The sequence below is a fragment of the Amphiprion ocellaris genome, chromosome 23 (genome assembly GCF_022539595.1).
Source record: "Amphiprion ocellaris isolate individual 3 ecotype Okinawa chromosome 23, ASM2253959v1, whole genome shotgun sequence".
Taxonomy (NCBI): domain Eukaryota; kingdom Metazoa; phylum Chordata; class Actinopteri; family Pomacentridae; genus Amphiprion; species Amphiprion ocellaris.
This window is the reverse complement of record NC_072788.1, coordinates 1,021,361-1,045,326: the sequence shown is the minus strand read 5'-3', so window position 1 is coordinate 1,045,326 and position 23,966 is coordinate 1,021,361. Positions and strand designations below refer to the sequence as shown.

At 38.7% G+C, this 23,966-nt stretch overlaps 1 protein-coding gene across 2 annotated transcripts in view; it reads left to right on the top strand.

Annotated features, from left to right (window-relative positions):
* The window catches only part of LOC111569154 (cytochrome P450 26B1), a 49,789-nt gene extending 29,178 nt beyond the window's left edge, over positions 1 to 20,611 (top strand). The window contains exons 3-8 of one of the 2 annotated variants that reach the window (XM_023271139.3): positions 11,706 to 11,824; positions 13,294 to 13,450; positions 13,718 to 13,873; positions 17,249 to 17,533; positions 18,103 to 18,527; positions 20,101 to 20,611. In XM_023271139.3, coding sequence (XP_023126907.1) covers positions 11,706 to 11,824; positions 13,294 to 13,450; positions 13,718 to 13,873; positions 17,249 to 17,533; positions 18,103 to 18,495 — 1,110 coding nt within the window. In that variant the 3' untranslated portion in view covers positions 18,496 to 18,527; positions 20,101 to 20,611. Of the gene's footprint in view, positions 1 to 11,705; positions 11,825 to 13,293; positions 13,451 to 13,717; positions 13,874 to 17,248; positions 17,534 to 18,102; positions 18,546 to 20,100 lie in introns of those variants that run through there. The other variant, XM_023271138.3, reaches the window with a different exon arrangement.
* The last annotated feature ends 3,355 nt before the right edge of the window (positions 20,612 to 23,966 follow it).

The window sequence follows — 23,966 nt, the reverse complement described above, 5'->3', positions numbered from 1 at the left end:
AACACACAAAGACTGGCAACAACAAGAAGCAGAGTCTGCTGTGTTTTCCTGTAAATCAGTCGCTCATTTTCCCCCTCTGCAGAGGGAGGGAGGAAGGGGCTGGGAGGCGGGGTTGGGTTTCTGAGCCGCGGTGCCCGGGGACGGCGAGGGGTCGGCTGGGTCTAATCTGAGCTCTGATCCCCTCTCCTCTCCCTGGAGACCCCCGCACTAACCTCATGTAATGACCCCTGATTAGGAAGGCTGCCTCCGACGCGGCACAAAGAGGGGCTTTCTGTGGGGGCCGACACACTCGGAGGCATATGTGCACACACACCTGCCCCCGGTCGCAACGCTAGCAGCCGGAGACGAGGTCAGGAGAGTTGCTCAATGTCGCACGTTTCTGAGCAACGTCAAAGAGCTTCTGACAAGACAAGATGGGCAGCCTGGTTTCTGAGACCAAACCATGAAGTTTTACATTGGAGACCTTGACTTATTCAATATTTAGCGTCTGCCAAACACATTCATGTCATTTTGGATAAGTTTTGGTTGACAAACACTCATCAGTTCAGACGACACACCAACACAGTCCCAATCTGATACCATTTTCCACCATAATAAACACTTCAAGTTATTACAATCAATCCAGTGCACGTATACTACCGTTCAAAAGTTTGTGGTCGCAAATTATAAGCTAAGTTCTCCGAATCTGCACCAAAATGCAACGGCTTGTTCCTTTGCTGGTGTTCTAATTCTCTACCAAGTTTCATGAAATTTGGCTGGGTAGTTTTGAGACTGATTCAAAGAGAACCACCTATTACCAACATTCACTACCGTTCAAAAGTTTAAGGTCACTTAGAAATGTCCTTATTTATGAAAGAAAATCAATTGTTTTTTCAATGAAGATAGCATTAAATGAATGATAAATCCAGTGTAGACATTGTTAATGTGGTAAATGACTATTGTAGCTGGAAACAGCTGATTTTTAATGGAATATCTCCATAGGGGTACAGAGGAACATTTCCAGCAACCATCACTCCTGTGTTCTAATGCTACATTGTGTTAGCTAATGGTGTTGAAAGGCTAATTGATGATTAGAAAACCCTTGTGCAGTTATGTTAGCACATGAATAAAAGTGGGAGTTTGTATGGAAAACATGAAATTATCTGGATGACCCCAAACTTTTGAACGATGGTGAAAACTTGAAAACTGAGTAGTTCTTTAGAAACTCCATACTGTTCCTTAATGTTCTGTAGGTGTTCAAGAATCTTGTTGTCAAGCTGAGATAGAACACTGAAATGTAGTGTTAGAGGGTAAATGTAGTGTTGGAGGGTAAATGTAGTGTTGGAGGGTAAATGCAGCATTAGAGGGTAAATGTAGCGTTGGAGGGTAAATGTAGCGTTGGAGGGTAAATGTAGCATTGGAGGGTAAATATAGCGTTAGAGGGTAAATGTAGTGTTAGAGGGTAAATGTAGCATTGGAGGGTAAATGTAGCGTTGGAGGGTAAATGTAGCATTGGAGGGTAAATGTAGCGTTAGAGGGTAAATGTAGTGTTGGAGGGTAAATGTAGTGTTGGAGGGTAAATGCAGCATTAGAGGGTAAATGTAGCGTTGGAGGGTAAATGTAGCGTTGCAGGGTAAATGTAGTGTTGGAGGGTAAATGTAGTGTTGGAGGGTAAATGTAGTGTTAGAGGGTAAATGTAGCGTTGGAGGGTAAATGTAGCGTTAGAGGGTAAATGTAGCGTTAGAGGGTAAATGTAGCATTGGAGGGTAAATGTAGCATTGGAGGGTAAATGTAGCATTAGAGGGTAAACGTAGCGTTAGAGGGTAAATGTAGTGGTAGAGGGTAAATGTAGTGGTAGAGGGTAAATGTAGTGTTGGAGGGTAAATGTAGTGTTGGAGGGTAGGATGTACTGAGGCTCCACAAGCTCCAAAAGATGGAAAAAAAGAAATTTGTATTCTCAACATATATGTCAGAAAATGTATCATAGATCAGCTGTAATACCTGGCTGTTCCACCAGGTGGAGCCTCTTACTGTTTACTACTGTAGAGGCATCATTCAGACTACAGGAAGTTCATGTTGGCTAGCAGAGAGCATTGTGGGAGTTTAGCTAGCAACGGGCACCATGACAAAAACTTAACGAGGTGGTTAAAGACTTCCAACCAAAGCTCATGAGGTTAAGAGAAAATAGGATTGACTAGAACGGCAGAATTAGCAGAATAATGCTACATTAATAAAGAAAATAATTCACAGCGAGCATGCCTAGTGTCCTGCTACAACTCTACACACCTGACGTAAACAAACAACTGTGCCGATACTGAATTCAGTGCAGTTTCTGGATTGAACGTAGCTTCCTTAGAAGTTGACGTAACTCAAAAAGATTGAATGTTGTGAGCCCAAACATTATTACTTAGAGTGTAAAGACAGACAACACACAGATCCCACTGAGTGGAACGTATTTGCCTTCAACACGTGCCTTGATAGAGCAGGTGGCGGCTCCAGAGCTCTTCAACAGGACATGTGGCTGCAGTCTGAATCAAAGAACAGACTGACAGTGATACTAGGAGGAGGCTGAGAGGTCATCTGGGCAGCGTTCGTGGCTGATGTAGGTGTTTGTGTTGGCTGCTCTCCCTCCTGTTTTCTGGATAATAAAACCGAGTCGACAGACAGAAACGAAACAACCGAATCGACCGAGAAAGAGAATGAGCAACATTCTTTTACCGTCTGACCCACTGGACCAGAACTGCTCCTCGTGCGGTTCTCGTTCGGAAAAACAATCTTCACACAGCACACTAGAGCCAGCCAGTTTCCATATAACCCCGTGTTAAGCTAGGAAACTAACTCTCAGAGAACCGCAGCGAACTGGGTTTTCCACTACTGGCCGAGCCGGGCCAAACGAGGCCAGCCAGGACTTACACATCATCCCTGACCGAAAACAGCATCAGATATCCGCACTTCTGCAGCAAACACACACACTTTATCACTCATTTGTTCGAGCTGCTGGACAGTCTGAAGCACTTCAGGGTCTGAAACCAAGTTTCCAGTTAAACAAACGTGAGCTGTTGGACTCTATGCAGCCTCCACACTGTAAAAAATAAGGTTTGGTTTCAATGAAACAATGAATGCAGCAGTTTTGTTGAGTTAAAACAGCTTATGATGAAATTATGTTCAACCAACAAACTACACTGATTTAGGGAAATTAGCTTTTCCTCCACTATCAATGGTATTTTTTATTAAGGATCCATATCAGGATTAGGGTTAGTAGGGTTAGCAAGGTTAATAGGGTTTGGGTTAGTAGAGTTAGTAGGGTTAGTAGGGATAGTGTTAGGCAAAGAGTCCTTATTTAAAAGGACTTTTTATGTGTTTTGCACTTAATTACTATCATCAACAACAATTTCAACAACAAATTTACACAATATTAAGCTCACATTGACAAACGATCAAAATAATGTTTGCAAATTCGAATTTGTAACTTGTAATTGTGCATTTACTTGAGCAGTCAGACCTGGAATAAGTCACCATTGATTATTGGTGCTTTAAATCCTTGAATATATTCACTGTTTAATGTTAAATTCTCCAACCACTCCAGAGAGCTGAAAGATTTGACATGTGCAGTGAAAATGTTTCTTAACTTTAGCTAAACCAACACAAACATTCAGATTTGACTGATTCCTGCTCAGGAGGCTTCAGTTTGACCTTTGGTAGGTTTGAACACTGAGACAGAACTTTACACTGACCACCTCGTCACTCTGACTTTGGTTAAGTTTGGATGTTTTTAGCTTAAATATGACGGAGGCAGATTTGATCTTTGTTCCCTGAGCTTATCATAACAGACAGATATACGAACAGAGAACCTTCCTTCACCTGGCGAGACTCTAGAAGCTGATAGATCTCATGCTGATTTGGTTAACATGCTGTCCTTCTATCGTGGAGCAGATCCAAACACCGTGGTGACTGGCAGCCTCTTCTCTATTTTCACCTTTCTGATACAACTCTCACTTCGTCTTTTCTGCCCAGATTCCCTCAATTCCACCTCTTTCTCTACACATTTTCCTTTCCCACTTGTTTTTCTTTCTTTTGGAACCTCCGGCTCTGTTCCTAAACTTAGGAGAAGCAGAAAGAGAGGCAGGAAAAACAAGAACTTGACCTCTGGGTGGTTTAATGAGAATCAATCAGAGCATCAAACCTTCTTCATCTACACTAACTTTAGTAGATTAAATAAAGAGTTTTACCTTTGAACTCTGAGCACCAGTATTATGGGATGTATTGTAGTGTGAACAGTAAACTTTTTGGACAAGAACTGAATGATTTTTTGAGAAGTTTTTGTCACGTTAGACAAATTTGGAGTAATTCTGGACAAATCTGGACAAAAGTTTAGTCAGCTTGGACAGGTTTTGGGTCATTTGGGACAAATCTTGAATCATTTTAGAGAAGTTTTTGTCTTTTTAGAGAAGAATTGGGTCATTTTGGACACATTTGGTTGAGGGAAAACTTCAAATAATTTTAGTTTTCTAAACGTAAATACAAGATCTGAACCAGAATTAAACAACTGCAGTTTTGCCATTCAAACTATGATACATTCTATAATATTGATGCTCAAAGCTGGTTGAAGAGAAAATGAACAAAAACAGATAAATTGTTTAGACTGTGACACCTGGAGTGGATGTAAAACTGATGTAGTTCTGATGAAGTTTTCAGTCTCATGAAGGTAAAATTTTGCCTCATTAAATAAAGTTACTGTAGATAGAATCAGCTGATTGTCTCGACTGAGTGAAATCAGAAGATCTTCTAGCTGTTGGAGGTGATGCTGCTCTGCCTGCCCACTTCATGTTTGTGCTTCACATCACCAGTAGAGGGCACTACCAAGTCTAACTGAGCTGAAGCTGCTCTGAGTCTCACATCTTCCTCAGCTTCGTCAGTGTCAGAGGTCAGATTTAAACTGAAAACATCAGGAGTCCTGCATGAGAAGACTTTAAACAAGATGCCTACATGCAGTGTTGTCTTTACGAACAGTGATTACTGCAGTTTTGGTGGTTTGTATGCTTAAATTCCAGCAGCAGATGAATGACACGGGGCAAATTTCTACAAATGGAAATGTTTGAGTTAAAAAAAAATCATAAAATGCAATGTCTTTTAAATCTAAAATATGCATCTGTAACATTAATTTTAACTAAAGGCATCAAACAAATTAGATGGAGTTAAAACAAAACTCTGAAATGTAGTGAAGTCAACTCAAATAATGATATGTACACACAGTAATGCATTAACTACATAAAATAGACAGTGTGTGGAGTCTTACAGTCAACTCAGAACAGAAAAACTACGATACATCCCATAATATTGATGCGCAAAGTTGGTTATAGAGAAAATGATGTAGAGAAATGATGAGTCTTTAGACTGTGACACCTGGAGTGGATGTAAAACTGATGTTTTTGGTCATTTTGTGTCAGTTTTTCCTTGTTTTCTGCTCATCTTTGTCATTTATTCGTCTCCCTTCTGTCATTTTTGTCAGTTTTGTGTTCTTCTGTTTGTCTTTGGAACAGTTTTGGTCTCGTTTCTGTCATTTTGTGTCTCTCTTTTCCTGTTTTGCATCTCATTTTTCTTGTTTGGTTTCTGTTTTTTTTTTTGGTGTTTCTCATCTCATTTGTCTTGTTTTGTGTGATTTTGTCTGTTTTTTGCTTTGTATCTAAATTTAGGCGTTTTGTTTCTTGTTTTTCTGGTCTTGTGTTGTTTGGTGCCTCTTTTTTTTTTGTCATTTACCGCACTTTGGGGACAGTTTTGTCTCTTTGTGACATGAAACTACGATACATAATACTGCAGATAAAGAACCAGATGGTTCTTTGGGGTAATTTTGCTTCTTTTAGTGGAGATTTTGTCTTTTTGTGGTGATTTGGCTCTTTTTGTGCTGATTTTGTGTTTCTTTGTGGTAATTTCCCCCCTTTTTTCATAGTTTGGTCACTTTTTGCAGTAATTTTCCAGCTTTTTAAATAATTTTTAGTGGCATTTTTTTCTTCTGATGGCTTCACTGAATCTACTAAAGCTCCTGTAGATAAAGAACCAGCTGATTCTGAGGAGGTCAGGGGGAAGAAACTGGCTTATTCTTCATGCAGCTGTTTGTCAGTTTCCACCTCTGGAAATACATTCAGGACACACATGTTCCTGTAAGTATCGCAGCAGACGCTTGGATTCGAGATTCTGGTTTAGAATAAACAGTGATTTAGCCTCGGACGGAGCAGCTCTGCTTTATTGTGTCTGCAGAGGTCTCCACTTTTGATGGAAATCTGTCCAAAATGACTCTAGACTTGTCCAGAATGGCTCCAAAGTTGTTCAGAATCACCAAAAATGTCCAGAATGACCAAAGTTTTTTTTAAAAATTTCAATTAACTGAAATATGTCCAAGTAACTCTAAAATGGTGTAAATGGCCAAAATGTCTGGAAAAATTATCCAAAATGACTTGGAAAATTGTCCGAAATGGGGTGGAACGTGTCTAAAATGACTCATAAATTGTCTGATTCACGGCGAAGACAAAAAGCTTCAAGGACGGCCATTTGAGAGGAATAAGAAGTGGTTTTTGAAAAAAGAAGGATGGATGAAGGGGCAGGCAGAGACGGGAAGAGGAGGGAAGAATAAAGGAGTCTTTACATGTCTGAGAACCAGCAGCTCGCAGCACTTTCACATAATTTAACACATATGGACGCTATTAGGACAGTATCAGTGTGTGTTTGTGCTGCAGGACAGTCACGTTTCTGTGGTGCAGCGGGACGACTGCTGCCGGTCCTGAGTGGAACGTCCCACGGTGACACCGCATGAAAGCCGGCGTTTGATTGGCAGATGGAGTCTGTGTGACCTGTAGTTACCTTCATGCGTTCATGTGTCGGCGGAGGAAAAGCCAAAGTGCCGCTCAAATTGACCAATTAGACGTAATCCAGTGCAGACGGGTTCAACGGTTAAATTCACAGCATTTTAACCGGCGTTGGCTTCAGCAGGATTTCACCAAATCACCGACCAGCCTCTCCTCAGCTGGGGTGTTTAAAGACTTTGCCTGTTAAAACGCCAATATTCTGCTTTTTGAGACGCATTTTCTTTAAAACGTTGGATTATTTTTGGACGTTTCTGGACATTTTCTGTCATTTTGAACAATTTATGAGTAATTGTAGACACATTCCACACCATTTTGGACCATTTTCTACATCATTTGGGATATTTTTTTTCCAGACTTTTTGGCCATTTCCACCATTTTAGAGTCATTTGACATATTGCAATGAATTGAAAAGGAAAAAAACTTTGGTCATTTTGGACATTTCTGGTGATTCTTAACAACTTCTGAGACATTTTAGATTTTTTTTTGTCATTTTGGTCATTCTGGACAACTACTCAGTAATCTTTTGACACTTCTTTGGTTATTCTAGACACGTTTCAAGTCATTTTGGACATTTTCTTCAGAACTCTGGACAATTTTAGACCTTTCTGGACATTTTCTGTCATTCGGAACCATTTTGCAAAGTTTATGAGTAGTTTTAGACACATTCCACACATTCTGGACCATTTTCTAAGTCATTTTGGATATTTTTTCCAGATATTTTGGCCATTTTGAACCATTCAATAATTTGACCTGCTGGAAACTATTCTGTCTGTATCTTCACCACATTTGTTGAGGTACTGAACTCTAAAAATAGCTTCTAAGGTTTGTTGGGGTTAAAAATCCTCCAAAAAATCCAGGTCTGAAACATATGAAAGTCTGAAAATTCAGCCAAAATGTTTGACATTTGGGTTTCAAGCAAGTAAATTCTGATTAAGTCCGAGTTAGAGCAGCAACACCACTCTTAACCCAATCAATGCCATTTAGAAAAGAGTAGAAGAAAGCGCAGAAATGTATAATTCCTGCAATTTTCACCCAGTAGTTTGTGCTACAGATCGACACCTCAGTGAGTTCGCAGTAACTTCCATCTGAAGAATGGAGGTCAGGCCGGCCAGGTCGGGTTCGGTGTGTAATCTCTGCGGTCGGGTTGGACTGCAGGTCATGTAAAGCGATCAGCAACAGAGGAAATGTAGCGCTGCTAACGTCTTAGAGCGCTCTGTGATCTGCACTGACCACTCCCTAACACAGCGCTCACATACATGCTGCAGTCAGAGGACTATTGTTCATTCATTCTGAGGCCGGCGGGGCGAGGGAAGGGGTTGGAGAGAGATGGAAAATGAGAGAACGAGTGCCCAACTGATGGTTTGGTGGCTGAACATGGACCTCAGGAACCACAGTTACCCTCCGCTGGCCGGGACTCGGATCCTTTCTTCCCCCTCAGCCTCTATTATGACTCAATGAGGAGAAGCAGGAACGCTTTGTCTTCATAACTGAGTGTCAACATATGGAAAGTATATCCCAAAAAACACATTGTAAAAACAAAACAAAACTGCGAAAATCTGGCAGCAATTACAAAACTGTGGAATATTAGCATCCAAGCATGGCTTGTTATTATCTTTAATTCAACAAACTATAAAATTGTTTTTAAAAAATGACATTCAATAGTGTTAAAAAGTAATTTTGGCCATTTCCACCATTTTAGAGTCATTTGGACATATTTCAATGAATTGGAAAAAAGAAAACAACTTTTGGTCTTTTTGGAGATTCTGGACCACTATTAAGTAATCTTTTGACATTTTGGTTATCCTAGACATATTTTGAGCCATTTTTGGATATTTTTCTGGTATTTTGGCCATTTCCACCATTTTAGATATATTTTGATTAATTTAAAAAAAAAAAAAAAAAAAAAAGGTCATTTTGGACATTTTTAGTTACTCTGAACACTGTTGGAGCCATTCTGCACAAGTGTAGAGTCATTTTGCATAATTTTAAAATAACTAAGAAAATATTTTGAGTAATTTTGGACATTTTCTTTAGAATGTTGGACTATTTTCAGACCTTTATGGACTGTTTCTGGACATTTATGGTGATTCTGAACAATTTTTGAGCCATTTTGGACCACTAATAAGTACTATTTTGACACTTGTTTGGTTATTCTACGTTTCGAGTCATTTTGGATATTTTTTATGGCATTTTGGCCATTGACACCATTTTTGAGTCATTTAGACATATTTTGATTAATTTCAAAACAAAACTTTGGTCATTTTGGACATTTTTAGTGATTCTGAACAATTTTGGATGTTTTTTTGTCATTTTGGTCATTCTGTACAACTATTAATTAATCTTTTGACATTATTTTTTTAGCACTTTGGTCATTTCCACCATTCTAGAGTCATTCGAGAAAAAAAAAACTTTGGTAATTTTGGACATTTTTTAGTGCTTCTGAACAATTTTGGAGCCATTCTGGACAAGTCTCGAGTCATTGTGCACAATTTTAAAATAATTAAGAACATATTTTGAGTAATTTTGGACATTTTCTGTCATTTTGAACAATGTCCGAGCCATTTTGGAGAATTTATGAGTAACTGTAGACACATTCCACCCCATTTTGGACCATTTTCTAAGTCATTTTGAATATTTTTTCTGGCATTTTGGCCATTTACACCATTTTAGAGTCATTTGGGCATATTCTGATTAATTCAAAAGTATTTTTTTGCTGTGTAATCAGTCTTCCAGTGCATATTTAAAAGCTATGAATTCAGACTGTACTGTCTTTATGAAACTGAGCGTGTTATTCTGCACATATCCTGTCATAATTACAAAAAGCAACCTCTGCAGTGTGTAGTTTAGTTTCTCAGTGTGATCATAAACTGAACCCACTGCGATTAAATAAGATGTAAACAACCACAGATGAGGTGCAGTTAGGAGTTTAAGGAAATTAGATAATAAAAAAGGAGCTCATAAAACACATTTAAAAAATCACCAAAACACTAATAACAAATCTGCTTGTGACTGCTGACAGAAGTCTGGTCATTTGAATTGAATTAAAAGCTCCACTGGCCACCAATCATTAAACACCACAATTCATCTCTAATATAAAATTTGCCTGTTCAGATGTTCCAGTCGTGTTTCATTGAGCAGAAAATGTAAACCATGTGTAGCAGAACTAGCTTGAGAATGTGTCGTATTTCACTTCCTGTGATTTTAAGTTTGAATCAAATCTAGTTGTGGAAAATCTAAGGACAGTAAATCGTACTATTAGATGGACGTCCTCCTAAAAAAGCTGCTCTGCTCTTGTCTGTCCTCGTCTACATTTGGAGAATTTGTTTTAGGTGAAGCTCTAAAGGTTAAAACGCACAAGAATGTTATTCATCCAAATAAAGCCGAGCGTCAGAGACTGATTCATATGAATATAAAAGCCCTATTCTAGTCCGCTCTGCTCTCCTCTCTTCTCCACTTTAAATCATTCCCAAGACTGTTTTAGGGGCAGTTTTGGAGGTTAAATCTGATGGAATGTTATTTGTCCAAACAACACTGACGACTGGTGACTGATTCATACGAAGAAATACTACGAGCGGCCAGGAAAGACTTAACTCTGCCTCTGTCTGTCTGTCATTCTGCTTCTGCTGACTACAGGGGAAAACCTCCACAATGTATAAGTCTCAGTAAGGAGCGACGGAGGGGGAGCAGGAGGGATAAATGAAGGGCTGGGCATCGCAGAAATGAACACACGACAGAAAAGTCAAGTCTAGGTGTAACTGAGGAGAAAGTAGAGGTGGATTAATGGACAAAAAAGTGTAGAAATGAGAAAGGAGAGGGAAACTTGTTGTAGAGCTGCTCTGTAAATTGCCACAGAAAGACGATATCTTAAACGAAAAACACTCAAATCTTGCTTAAAGTTCTTAAACTGACAATTCATTAAAAACACATTAGATACAGCGGCTGTCCTTTGACACTATGGATACGTGAAATTAGCAACTCAAGGATTGATATCAAAGATTCTATCTCATTTGGAATACTTTAAGTCTGGTTGGAAACCATTAACCACCACAGAAGTCTTTGTCATGGTGCCCCATTGCTAGCTAAACTCCCACAATGCTTGATCCTTGCTTTGTCCCAATGTTATGTTTCTGCAGCGCTTTTAGGATCTTCGTTTTTCACAAAAACTCGACACAGCTGATTAAAGTGCACATAAATTACAGTTCTCATAGTCTTAAAGGTTTATTCCACCAAAATACTACTTTCTACCTAACGAAACTAAATTATGGTTTGAAAGACTTATTCCACCCATAATACTACCTCTTGTCCTGCAATTTACCTTGCCAATGTTAAGCCAAATGTTTGATTAGCAATATCAAGTCATTATGGATTGATTCATTGCTGCCTGACTGTTAGCATGTACAGCAAATAAAATCTGGTTGTTTTAAATGTGTCATCTAAATTAATAAACTTTAAACTTATCAGGTAAAATGATGATGTAATCTTTGTTGTCACGAGATCTCAAAGAGATATTTGAAAGGTTGCATAGGCGAGACGTATCTTTGGCAAACTATTGATAACTTTGCTGTCCAACTGAAGACATCACAGTTGTTTTTAATGTTAACCTAAACCAATAAAGACTTGATTTACATTCAGTTTCTGCCCTATAACTGTTGTCCATCTTGGCCAGAATTGCCGTCCTTGTTTCAGTACATACAGATAATCGACTGTATATTTTCTGACAGTCTTCAAACTAATTTCTTTATGACTTCTGACACTGTGCCAATACATCAAATTTACAAGCGTTTACTATAAATCCTATGATTTCTATCTGTGCCCTGAGCAGACAGGTGAAATGACAATGTTTTCTTTCCCCCTCTGTCTCTGCAGGTGTTTGCCAAAGTGTTCAGCCATGAGGCCTTGGAGTCCTACCTGCCCAAGATCCAGCAGGTGATCCAGGAGAGCCTCCGAGTTTGGAGCTCCAACCCCGACCCCATCAACGTCTACAGGTACAGCAGAGTCTGGAGGGGAACATTCACAGGAAGTAGACAATGGGTCAGGATATTATTACAACTACTGCAGAAAGGAACTTTATTAGTACAGGTGAAAGTGTAAATATAGTGTACAGACACACTAAATGTCATTGTTACAGGAGGACAATTGTAAAAATAGATTTGAGGGACATGAAACATTCAGTTTTATTAACTTTTGGGTTCAGCCAAAGTTCACTCATCCATGTATGACTAGCTGCTGAAAAAAATGCATCAATAACCATGATTTATTCTGACTTATCAGTTGTTTTCTTGCAGTATTTTTGGAGTTATCAGTAAGGAATTATTTGAAAAATTAGCCATTGATCGATTATTGAAAATATATGAACCGACAAGGACTGTTCCATGCTGGCAGTGCAAAGAATCATTAATGTTCAAGTAATGTTAAAGAAGTCATTTTTAAAAAAATATTTCAGTTGTTTGAATTTTGATAGTTGCAGGCGGTGAGGTGGCTGTTGGTGTTTGTGTAACATTGTGAGGGTTTAGCTAGAAATAGGGCACCATAACAAAGACTCCTGTAGCGGTTAATGGTATCCAGCTTGTACTTCTTACCTTATTTCTGATATTGCTGCTAAAATAAGGTATTTATGAAAAAGAAATCTTGCATCCTTTAAAAGATAAATTGACTGATCAACATGCTTAGTTGAGCTAACTTTTATTATTATCTTTGTACAACTAAATCTCACAAATTAGTTCAACAACTACTCAAGACGTCGATGGAAATTTGTTGTTTTTACTGGTTGTTTTAGGTTGTCGTAGCGAGGGTTCAGGTTTGTACAACCTGAAATGTCTTGTTATCACTACACTGATGCAAACTGTTGCATTAATTGTTTTGAATCTTGAGTCTCAACTTCAAGTTGTCCATTTAAATTTTGCTAATTTCGGTGAAAGTGCAAAAAAACCCCCAACTCTTTTAGCATCTGACACCATGATGCTTCTTTAAACTTTTCAGATTTCTTTGACTAAGATCACAGACAACACCAAGTATAAATGCAGAATTGTGTTTTAGCATTTTGCATTTGGAAAAACCGTATCTTAAAGCTGACGTTCATTCATTCATCTGACAAAAAAACTAGCTGAGAAAAAAATAAAGTTGACAAGACTATTATGTGTTATTTTCAGTTATTTTATCGGCTTCACCTTTGTCACACAAATGATCTAATCTAAGTTTAAGGAACAGCTGACATGTCTGAGCTCAGTAGAAACTTCATGTGTTTAAATACATCAGCATAGACATCAGTGATATCCCAGTTTCTAAAGTTTCATTCTTGCTGATAGAACAGAGAAGTCACTGATATCTTGGGTAGAAATGTAATAGACATCATGAACCTCGTACTTCTGATTTGCAATCTGAGATTCTTTGCATCTGATGGACTTCAAACCCTTTCTCATGCGTTTATGGGATGTCCCTGGTTGTGTTTGTGCAGAGAGAGCCAGAGGTTGTCGTTCACGATGGCCGTCAGAGTTCTGCTGGGATTCAGAGTGTCGGAGGAGGAGATGAGGCATCTGTTCTCCACCTTCCAGGACTTTGTGAACAACCTGTTCAGTCTGCCCATAGACCTGCCCTTCAGCGGCTACAGGAAGGTTAGTGGAAACTCCTCTTTGTGTTCTGTATTTTTGCCTCTGTACACTCCTTTTTGGTGTCTCCAATCCAAAACTATTCCCTTCTGGCCAAGTTGTAGTTGTTAAGTTCATGCTAAGTTATGTTTAGGTCACCTGATTTAGCATTTCCTCCACCTTCTAGTTGGCGATCTCCATGTGTTTTAGTGCAGATTTTTTTCATTTTGGGACATCTGTCAAAGTCCATAAAAACTTGTCTAGTTGGTCAAGTCTACTTGTTTGTGTTTGCAGGGCATCCGTGCACGAGACACGCTCCAGAAAAGCATAGAGAAAGCCATCAGGGAGAAGCCCCTGTGTTCCCAGGGGAAGGATTACAGCGACGCACTGGACGTCCTGATGGAGAGTGCCAAAGAGAACGGCACCGAGCTCACCATGCAGGAGCTGAAGGTAACCATCAAATAAAATAAAATAGAATAATCCGCCTGGTGGAGCAGGACGGGGAGGACAGATGGACGGTGGAGAAAAGACACAAGAGGTCACTGACAGGACATTTTAGGAGGAAAAACACATCTGAGTTCTGGTAAAAACTGTAACCAGATCAGTTCTACATCCATCCAGGTGTCACAAGAAGACTAAATCTGGCTTCTGATCATTTTCTTGATAACCAACTTTGAGCATCAATATTATGGGATGTTTCATAGTTTGAACAGTAAAACTCCAACATGTTTCTGTTTCTGGAGACATTTTCAGTCACTTTACGACTAATTTTGGACATTTTTGAATAATTTGTGGACAACTTTAAGTTATTTTGAATTAATTTTGCACATTTTTTGCAGAATTTTAAGGCATTTTGGACACAGATGTGTTTCTGTTTTCTGATAATTCAACAGAGAAAACTTTCAAAAGTGCATTGTGGGTAAACTTTCCAGGTTCATATCAGCATGTGTGATAGGTGGTTGGTCAGAACAAGTTCTAGACAATGAAAGGAGCATTTTTACACACAGAAGATACCTGGATCATCTCATAGACATGATTCTTTCTTTGGAAAAATCATTTTCTAATATAAACATTAAACTGATGCAGTTGTAAACAGAACTCAAATGTGTGTTTTTGTTTTTGTTTTTTTTTTAGCTCTGAATGTTTCAGAAATTATGGAAAAAGTCCATAAAAAGTGAGAACTCTGGACCCACCTCTATGGACTTCAACTAAATATAATAAAGTTACTGTAGTTTCAGCTGATTGAGGGAGGATTGTATAAAGTCCTCATAACGTCTCATTTTGTAGATTATAAGTAACCAGGTGACGGATTCTGATCTGATTCCTGCCGTCAGACAGTAACAGTAAAAACAGACTCACCGACAGTCACACCCTCTATTTACCTATTAAAGTAATTCTGAGGAATTCAGTGGAAACTCAACTCTCCCTCACTTCTCCCTCGCTCGTTGTGGTTTCTGGGTTAAGTCCAGGGCCAAAAATAAGTCAACACTCCCCCTGCGAGGGGTCTGAAAGAGGCCTCCTGTACGCACACACATGTTGAAACACACTACTGCCGCTTCCACACGTATGTGGAGGCGTGTTCTGACACAGACGATGGCAGATGAGAGGTTTCTGATGGGAGTCGTGTTGCCCGGCCTCACTCCTATTTATTCCACGGCCTTAATAATGGGCCCGGCATGGCACGCTCGCTGTTGTTCTTGGCCGGAGACTCCATATTTCCAAACACGCTGCTTTTCAGGAATTAAAAACAACATACTTTTATTATGTACTGGCTTTTGACGGTTCTTTTTTTTTTTTTGGGCCGTTACGAAACAAATGGCGAGTCTGAAGTAAGGTCGGGTTGCTCACAGCTTTCTCTTTGTGCTTATTAACAAAAAAGGTTTCTAAAATAGCACCTCCAAATCATGAAATCAGTCATCTCCAATGGTAAAGCCTACATCTGCTGACACCTCTGCAGCAGGACGTTGGGCTGTGGCTGGCTAACGTCCACCAGCATCTTTATTTCCACTCTGCAGACCCTTTATTCCAGTGACAAGCTATTGGCGCATCAGAAGCCGAGGGAGAATCCAGTTGGCTTTCCCACAAAGTAAAGACAAATCAACTCATACGCCCTCAGAACAGACCAGCACTCAGTGTACGCTGGAGTTACACTCTACTTTCCATATCAGCGACTGGCTGTTCCTGACAGCAGTCCAGTAGCAAATAGTGACAGTTTAGGACAGGGGTGTCAAACTCATTCTAAAAACAACAAAAGCAAGACAAAATATTATAAAAATGAGACACAAAATGACACAAAGGTGGGATAAATGACAAAAGTCAGACAAAAAAAACAAGCAAAACGAGACAAAATATTACAAAAATGAGACACAAAATGACAAAAACAAGAGACAAATGACACGAAACAAAACAAAAAAGAGACAAAAAAGGTAGAAAGCAACAAAAAATTGACAAATTACAAAAATTACACAAAAAATGACAAAAGCGAGAAACAAAATGACAAAAACATGAGACAAACGACAAAAAAGACAAGACAAAATATTACAAAAACAAGACAAACGACATGAAACAAAACAGAAAAGAGACAAAAAATTGGACAAAAAAAAGAAAGCGACAAAAATTAGACAAAAAAATGACAAAAGTCAGACAAAAACAAGACAAAATATTACAAAAATGAGACATGAGACACAAAAGAACAAATGAATAATCTAGTATTTTACTTTGGGATCCAAACAACTTGTCATGGTCTAGAAATGATTTTAAATTTATAGTTTTACTAATTTACAATGTGCAGTTAATGTCTTCTCTGAAATTTTTACACTTTGAGGGCCGGATTGGACCCTCTGGAGGACCGCTTTTGGCCCGCGGGCCTCATGTTGGACCCCCCCGATTTAGGAGCTGTTTTATTTTCTATAAGGTTATTCCACCTTAAATCATCAGAGGGATTCTGCTCGACCGTCTCTGGTTCACTTGAAGCTTTATGGACTATATTTGTGTAAAATGGTATCTGTGAGATTTTAAAACTCACTTTCACTCCACATTCTCACATTGAAATTTGAGTCAGTTGGAGCAACAATATCTGAGGAACTATTAAGGATAAAAACCTGAAATTTTCGCAGAAGTTCTATGTTTGAGCTCAAACTAGCAAAAAAAGCAATTCTGCAAAAGTCAACAAGTCACATTTTCTGAAGCAGATGTAGCTCCATGTCACAATAATATGAAACTAAACATATGGAATACTTTTATCTGAAATACCTCGACACATAAATAAACTTTTTGAATTTTCACAGGTGTAACAAGTTGGACCAAAGAAACTAAAATATTGGTAGAAAGTCGGATCTGAGTAGAACAGAGATCTGGATTTTCTAAATTGTTCTTAGATATAACTAAGACTATATATATATATATATATATATATATATATATATATATATATATTTTTTTTTTTTTTTTTTTTTTTTTAATTAAATGTATTTATTTATTTATTTTTCATAGGGGTCTATTTTTCGATTTTGGATCCTACTTCTTAGGCATAAACACCAAAATATAGTCATGAAAAATGTGCTGAAAATGAGCCAACGGGCAAAAGTTATCTTCAGAGTTACCTTTATAAAGATCCATATTTTATGCTATAAAAATCAGAGATAGTTGAGGAGAAATTGTACCAAAATTTTACTCATTTGAGATAATGATGCTATAGCCTTTGAGGAACAGAGTTGCATAAAACTTCGAGGTTAAAAATTGCTGCTGAGTCAACTAATATGTTGGGTTGTTAGATAAATCAGGACAGATGACTGAATCCTCATTCTGCCTCTTCCTCTCCTACAGGAATCGACCATCGAGCTGATCTTTGCTGCCTTCGCCACCACCGCCAGCGCCAGCACCTCCCTCATCATGCAGCTGCTCCGCCACCCTCCGGTCCTGGAGCGTCTGAGGGACGAGCTGAGGGCCCGGGGCCTCCTCCACAACGGCTGCCTCTGCCGCGAAGCAGAGCTCCGGCTGGACACCATCGTCAGCCTCAAGTACCTGGACTGCGTCATCAAGGAGGTGCTGAGGCTCTTCACGCCCGTCTCCGGTGCTTACCGGACCGCCATGCAGACCTTCGAGCTGGACGTGAGTAGCCCCTTAAAAGTACCGTCTTCTTATCTGTGGCTAGAAGCCCAAAGCCCAAAGCTACGTATTCCGTCTGCAGGACCCGCCCCTGTGGAGCCTCTTTTAGGGTCATTATCAGGAAAGAAAGTACATCTGCTATGTGGGTCTCAACTTGGAAGAAACAAGTGCCATTTTTTTCTGTTTTCTAAAATCAAACATTGCCATCAACAACGTAAAGTTCACCATATCGGCCAACACAACAAATCTCCGTTAGTCTATCCTCTACATGCTTGTAGAACTGAAGTTAAAGCCGCCTTATATACGCACCATCTTAGGGCAGGGCAATAAATCGATTTTATCGATTAATTCGACTTTGTACTTAATGTCGATTTGTTTTAATGAAAATCGATTTTCTCATCAACATCCGCCACCAACGCCTTCCCGCTGGGCTCCCGTAGTTCAGAGTGCGCCAGAAATTAGACTCTACTGCAGTTTCCAAAGTCTCTGGCTGCACAAGCTGTCATTGATTACAACAAAAACATCTGCCTGATTACAAGCCTGCTCATTGCTATGTTGTCTTTTCCCTCCAGGGAGTCCAGATCCCAAAGGGCTGGAGTGTGATGTACAGCATCCGGGACACCCATGACACCGCCGCCGTCTTCAAGGACGTGGACGCCTTCGACCCGGACCGCTTCAGTCAGGAGCGAGGTGAAGACAAAGAGGGACGCTTCCACTACCTGCCCTTCGGCGGCGGCGTCCGGTCCTGTCTGGGGAAGCAGCTCGCCACCCTCTTCCTCCGCATCCTGGCCATCGAGCTGGCCAGCACCAGCCGCTTCGAGCTGGCCACCCGGCAGTTCCCCCGCGTGGTCACGGTACCGGTGGTCCACCCGGTGGACGGGCTGAAGGTCAAGTTCTACGGCCTGGACTCCAACCAGAACGAGATCATGGCCAAGTCGGAAGAGCTCCTGGGAGCGACGGTTTGAAGGGCGGAGGGCCGACGAGTAGGTGGTAGAGGGTGAGTGATCGAAGAAGATTGAAGGAAGGAAAGAAGGAATTTCAGAGTTATTTTTTCTTCTCCACCTTTGTTCTCCCAAGTTGGAGGTTCCTTTTCAGACTAAAAGAAAAGCAGAAGTCTCCGTCTCTTGTTACAGCTGATGATGATCGGGACTTTCCTTTAAGAAAGGAAGAAGCTGCCAAAAAAGTTCTTAATTATGCTCTATTCTGTGTATTTTTTTAAAGAAATATACAAAACAAAAAGTATGTACAAAAAGCTATGTAATATAATTTGAAAGAGAATGTGGGTCGTGCACAAAGGGAGAGAGAGAAGTATGGTGGTACTTTTGAAGTTTGTTGGAAAGGAAAGACGGCTGTGAGAGAGGTGAGATGGATGAAACAGGGTATAGGACGAAAGAGTATGATATTCTAGCATTTTGCTTGTGCTTAATCAAAATCAACCAACCATTTTAGTTGTCTAGCAGGGTAAAAGAGATGGATAAAGAAGCAGGAAGCTGGTCATTTAGAGCCGGAGTTCGTTAAAGTGCCGCCCAAATTCAACTTTTTGTCTGATTTGATTCGTATTTTTTAAAAACAGCAGAGATCTGTGTTGGTTTTTATCAGGGGTTTTCCATCAAAATTCAAATTGTTTACTGGAATACAGATGCAGACGTATCACGATGCAGTAAAGACAGAGTGGGGTTGAATTTATACTGTAGCTAGGGTCAACTATCAATGCAGACATAAGCATCGTAGTTTAGATTCGAAAGACATAGTGGCTGGATGTTCTGGACTATTTGAAGGGATGTACATGGGCAACCTCAGCTGCTGCTTTTTCATTGATATTTTTAACCCTGCAGTCATAAAATTACCTCAACTGATCTGCCATAAGCTTCTCAAAGTTCTAGTACTAGAAAGGAAACCGGATATGTAGAGGTTCTGAACTGCAGGACTTTTGTTTTTAGGGTCTTTAGAGGTTGTAACTCTACTTTTCGAAGATTTGTTTGAATCCAGATTACAAACCCTAAACACAAAAACTACAAGTCTTTACTTGACTTCCCAAATTCTACATTGAACCGAGATGTTGCAGAGGTTGCTCGTCTGCATGAATTCAAAACGCCGCCCACATACAGCAAACCCAAACAGTGCTGATGGCAGGTAAACTCAGGTGCAGACTAGGCGTCGTCGTAAGGGACATCGAACCACCCTTTACTTTGTGATATTTAACTCTGACTGTTGTAGTTTCAGACATGGACCGATTACTTTCTGATTGGAATGCAGAAATAATCCACATAAAACAACTTTTACCTTCATTTGAGGTTCCTCAGTTGGTAATTTGATGGTAGAAGCAGAAAAAAAATGACAAAAACTTGGCGAGATAAAACCAGCTGAATCCAGGTCAGAAGTAATCTGGTCCAGATCTGCTCTGTAAGTTTCTACGCCACCCTTCCAAGTTGCATTGAGATGTTTCGGATTGGAGGAGTCGTGAAGGAGAACAGACGAGGTGGAGAAGACCTACATACATGCTGCTTGAGTGTCGCTTCGTCATCCCGTGTTCGTTTACTCATGTGCTGTTTGTATTTTGACTCATTTAGAGTTCTGCGGAGAAGGCGATGTTCTGTCTTGGCAACACTAAGAATGCAAAACAAAATAAATCCGATGGTTTGAGCGACTTTATGAGCTAGAAGAGATTGCACAATCAGAACTCTCGGAGAGATCCCGCTCTTTTTCCCGAACAAAGAAAACTTCCATGGCGGGACTTTTTAGTGGAACTTTGGGACGTTCTTGAATGCTCGGACGGAGTTCTGCTCTGCGCTTAAGCTCGAGAGAGATAAATGGACCAATGAGGTTTCAGGGGAGGGCAGGGTCACACTCAGAGGGCTTTTCTTACTGGACAATGCTGCCGTCCAATAGCATTCCAGACGGACTCTGCCTATCACTCTTTCTACCAACCACACCACTGATTTCTTCACGGTTTAAAAAAATAAAATGAAAAAAATAGAATTTTTTTGCTGCTTTTCTTGTGTACATTTTGTAATTGAGAGTTCTAGATTGCAATAGTTTGTATCGAGTGAGATTTGCTATTTCTTTCCCTTTTATATATATATATATATATATATATATATATATATATATATATATATATATATGAAATTTAGGTGATTAAAATATTTGCGTTTTGTGAAAGCAAAAAAGAGCATAAATAGGTTATATTAATTTGTATAATATTCCTTCCTTTAGCAAGCCATGGGGAAAATCAGCTATTTACGTCTACTAATAACCTAATATTAATGTTATTGTACGATTAATATTGTTGTTATAAGATATTTGAAATGCTATTTTTTATTCTATTACAGATTTAGAGTTTTTAGCCTAAATGAGAAGGTCTTTGGTAAATATTGGATGTATTTAGAATGTTATGTATTTCAATTATATTGTAAACAGTGTTTAAAATGTTAATATTGTTGATTTTATTACTGTAATAATTATTATTTGTTTTGTTATTCAGACTTATTATCACTGCATTTTATTTGATTTTATTAATTATGGAAACAGAAAGCACTTGCGAGGTATGTTTTATTTTTTAAGTGCCATCGACTACACATCCCCTCCTCTCACCTGTCGGTTTCTCAACCTGTCTTATGTCATTCTGTACATATTTGTATTTCTTTTTGCAGGAAAAAAATGTTCATTTAGTTTAAATATGAATGTCTCGTGCTACTTTCTTCCTTTCCTTTTTTTTGTTTTTTTGTTACCGTGATTGTACTCCTGTAATAAACTATACAGTGAAAAAGATATCTGGAGAGTCGGATTCTTTATCAAAAGTTTTTTTTCTTTTTAAAGAAGCAAAGTTACACCTTCATACTATAAATATTTTCAGAGTTTCAGGCCCCTGAAGTACAAAGATTTCACACAGATTTCCCACTGATGAAGTGATGAGGCTCAGAAATGACAACATTTTAGGAGGAAAAACACATCTGAGTTCTGATAGAAACTGCAACTAAAATGATTTAAAATTACCACAAAAGAGATCAAACTGTGAAAAAAGGGTCCAAACTACCACAAGAAACACAAAATCAGCACAAAAAGACCCAAAATCACCACAAAAAGAGGTAAATATATCATAAGAAGACACAAAATGTCCATTGAAATATGCAAAATTACCACAGAGGCCAAAACTACCACATATAGATGCAAAATCGACACAAACATAAGTGACAATACCACAGAAAGACACAAAATCTCCACTAAAAGAAGCAAAATGACCCCAAAGAACCATCTGGTTCTTCATCTCCAGTAACTTTATTAATGATCAGAGTTCTACCTTCAGATTGGGAATATTCCCAGAGTTCCAGGTCCTTGAAGTCCATAGAGGAGGGTCCAGATTTATCCTTTTAATGGATTTTTTCCATCATTTCTGAGCCTCAGAACTTCATCAGTCCAGGAGATATTCCATTCCCTTCCAGATATTCCATCAAACTGTGAAAGACGATAACTAACTCTGGACAGTTTGACCGAAATTAGTCACAAGTTGCTGAAAGTGAAACTGAATTTGTACAAAATGACATAAAATTGTCCACAACCACTGAACATGTGTCAAAAGTGACTCACAGCCTCCGAGAATTAATAATAATATCAGAAAAAAATAAATACTATTTAACTTTTGCATTTTCAGTATTGTTATTGTGCTCAACACTTTGGGACTTTTCGAGGCGGCTTTACTTGTTTTTCATGTATCAGGTCCTCCATTATCACAGATTATTGGATCTACTTGTCCGATATTATAAATTCTGAATCAATGACATGAGAAATAACCGTGAACGTTTCAGGTTTTTATCTTTAATAGCTCCTCAGATATTGTCGAACAGCCTCAAATTTCAATGTGAGAAATAAAATCCCTAACACACATCTACATTTTATGCTATAAAAATGGTCAAACAGAAATTGCCATAAAAGTGATGCAGCTAAATACTGCTATTGAGCATTTAAAAGCATCTCTGCTGAACTAATCTGAAGGTTTAGCAGGAACTAATATTGACTTGGGGATTAAAGAACGTCTTGATTTTGTAGAGTTGTGATTGAACTCTGACTTTTGCATTAATCTGCAGTTATTCTCTTTGTTGAAGCTCTAGTTTTACATGAACTTTTTTTTATAAAGAACATTGTTGGGATTGAGAGTCTCGGCAGCTTTTACTGCTATAAACAGTTAATTCAAACCGACACACGGCACCTGGTCTCACTTGTTTCCGTCCACAAGTTTTATTTTATCCTTTCTGATTTCCATGTGGACGACTTGTTAGCATATCCAGGCCGCTGCCATCTGTTTGACTGGAAGCTGGATGTGCTCGTGCACACATTTATTTTTCTTTGTGTCTTTTTCGTAAACCACATGAAGCAGGCGCCCCGAAGGATTCCTGCATGTTTCACTGTTTCTGGAAGTCGTTTCAGATTTAACACCTTTTTGTGTTCTTAGCTTTGTGAGAACATCATGTCAGCACCGAGAGGAGAATATACAGCGGTGGAAACAGTTATCTACATTGAAAAAAAATTCTTTCCTTTCAAAAATAAGGACATTTCTGAGTGACCCCATACTTTTGAAGGGTAGTGTATATGAATTAAAGTTGCTCTATATTAGCTAAAGTTGCTCTATATTAGTTAAAGTTGCTCTATATTAGCTAAAGTTGCTCTATATTAGCTAAAGTTGCTCTATATTAGTTAAAGTTGCTCTATATTAGCTAAAGTTGCTCTATATTAGTTAAAGTTGCTCTATATTAGCTAAAGTTGCTCTATATTAGTTAAAGTTGCTCTATATTAGCTAAAGTTGCTCTATATTAGTTAAAGTTGCTCTACATTAGTTAAAGTTGCTCTATATTAGTTAAAGTTTCTCTGTATTAGTTAAAGTTGCTCTATATTAGTTGAAGTTGCTCTGTATTAGTTAAAGTTGCTCTGTATTAGCTAAAGTTGCTCTATATTAGTTGAAGTTGCTCTATATTAGTTAAAGTTGCTCTGTATTAGTTAAAGTTGCTCTGTATTAGTTGAAGTTGCTCTGTATTAGTTAAAGTTGCTCTGTATTAGCTAAAGTTGCTCTATATTAGTTGAAGTTGATCTGTATTAGTTAAAGTTGCTCTATATTAGTTGAAGTTGCTCTATATTAGTTAAAGTTGCTCTGTATTAGCTAAAGTTGCTCTATATTAGTTGAAGTTGCTCTATATTAGTTGAAGTTGCTCTGTATTGGTTAAAGTTGCTCTGTATTAGCTAAAGTTGCTCTATATTAGTTGAAGTTGCTCTGTATTAGTTGAAGTTGCTCTGTATTAGTTAAAGTTGCTCTGTATTAGCTAAAGTTGCTCTATATTAGCTAAAGTTGCTCTATATTAGTTGAAGTTGCTCTGTATTGGTTAAAGATGCTCTATATTAGCTGAAGTTGCTCTATATTAGTTGAAGTTGCTCTGTATTAGTTGAA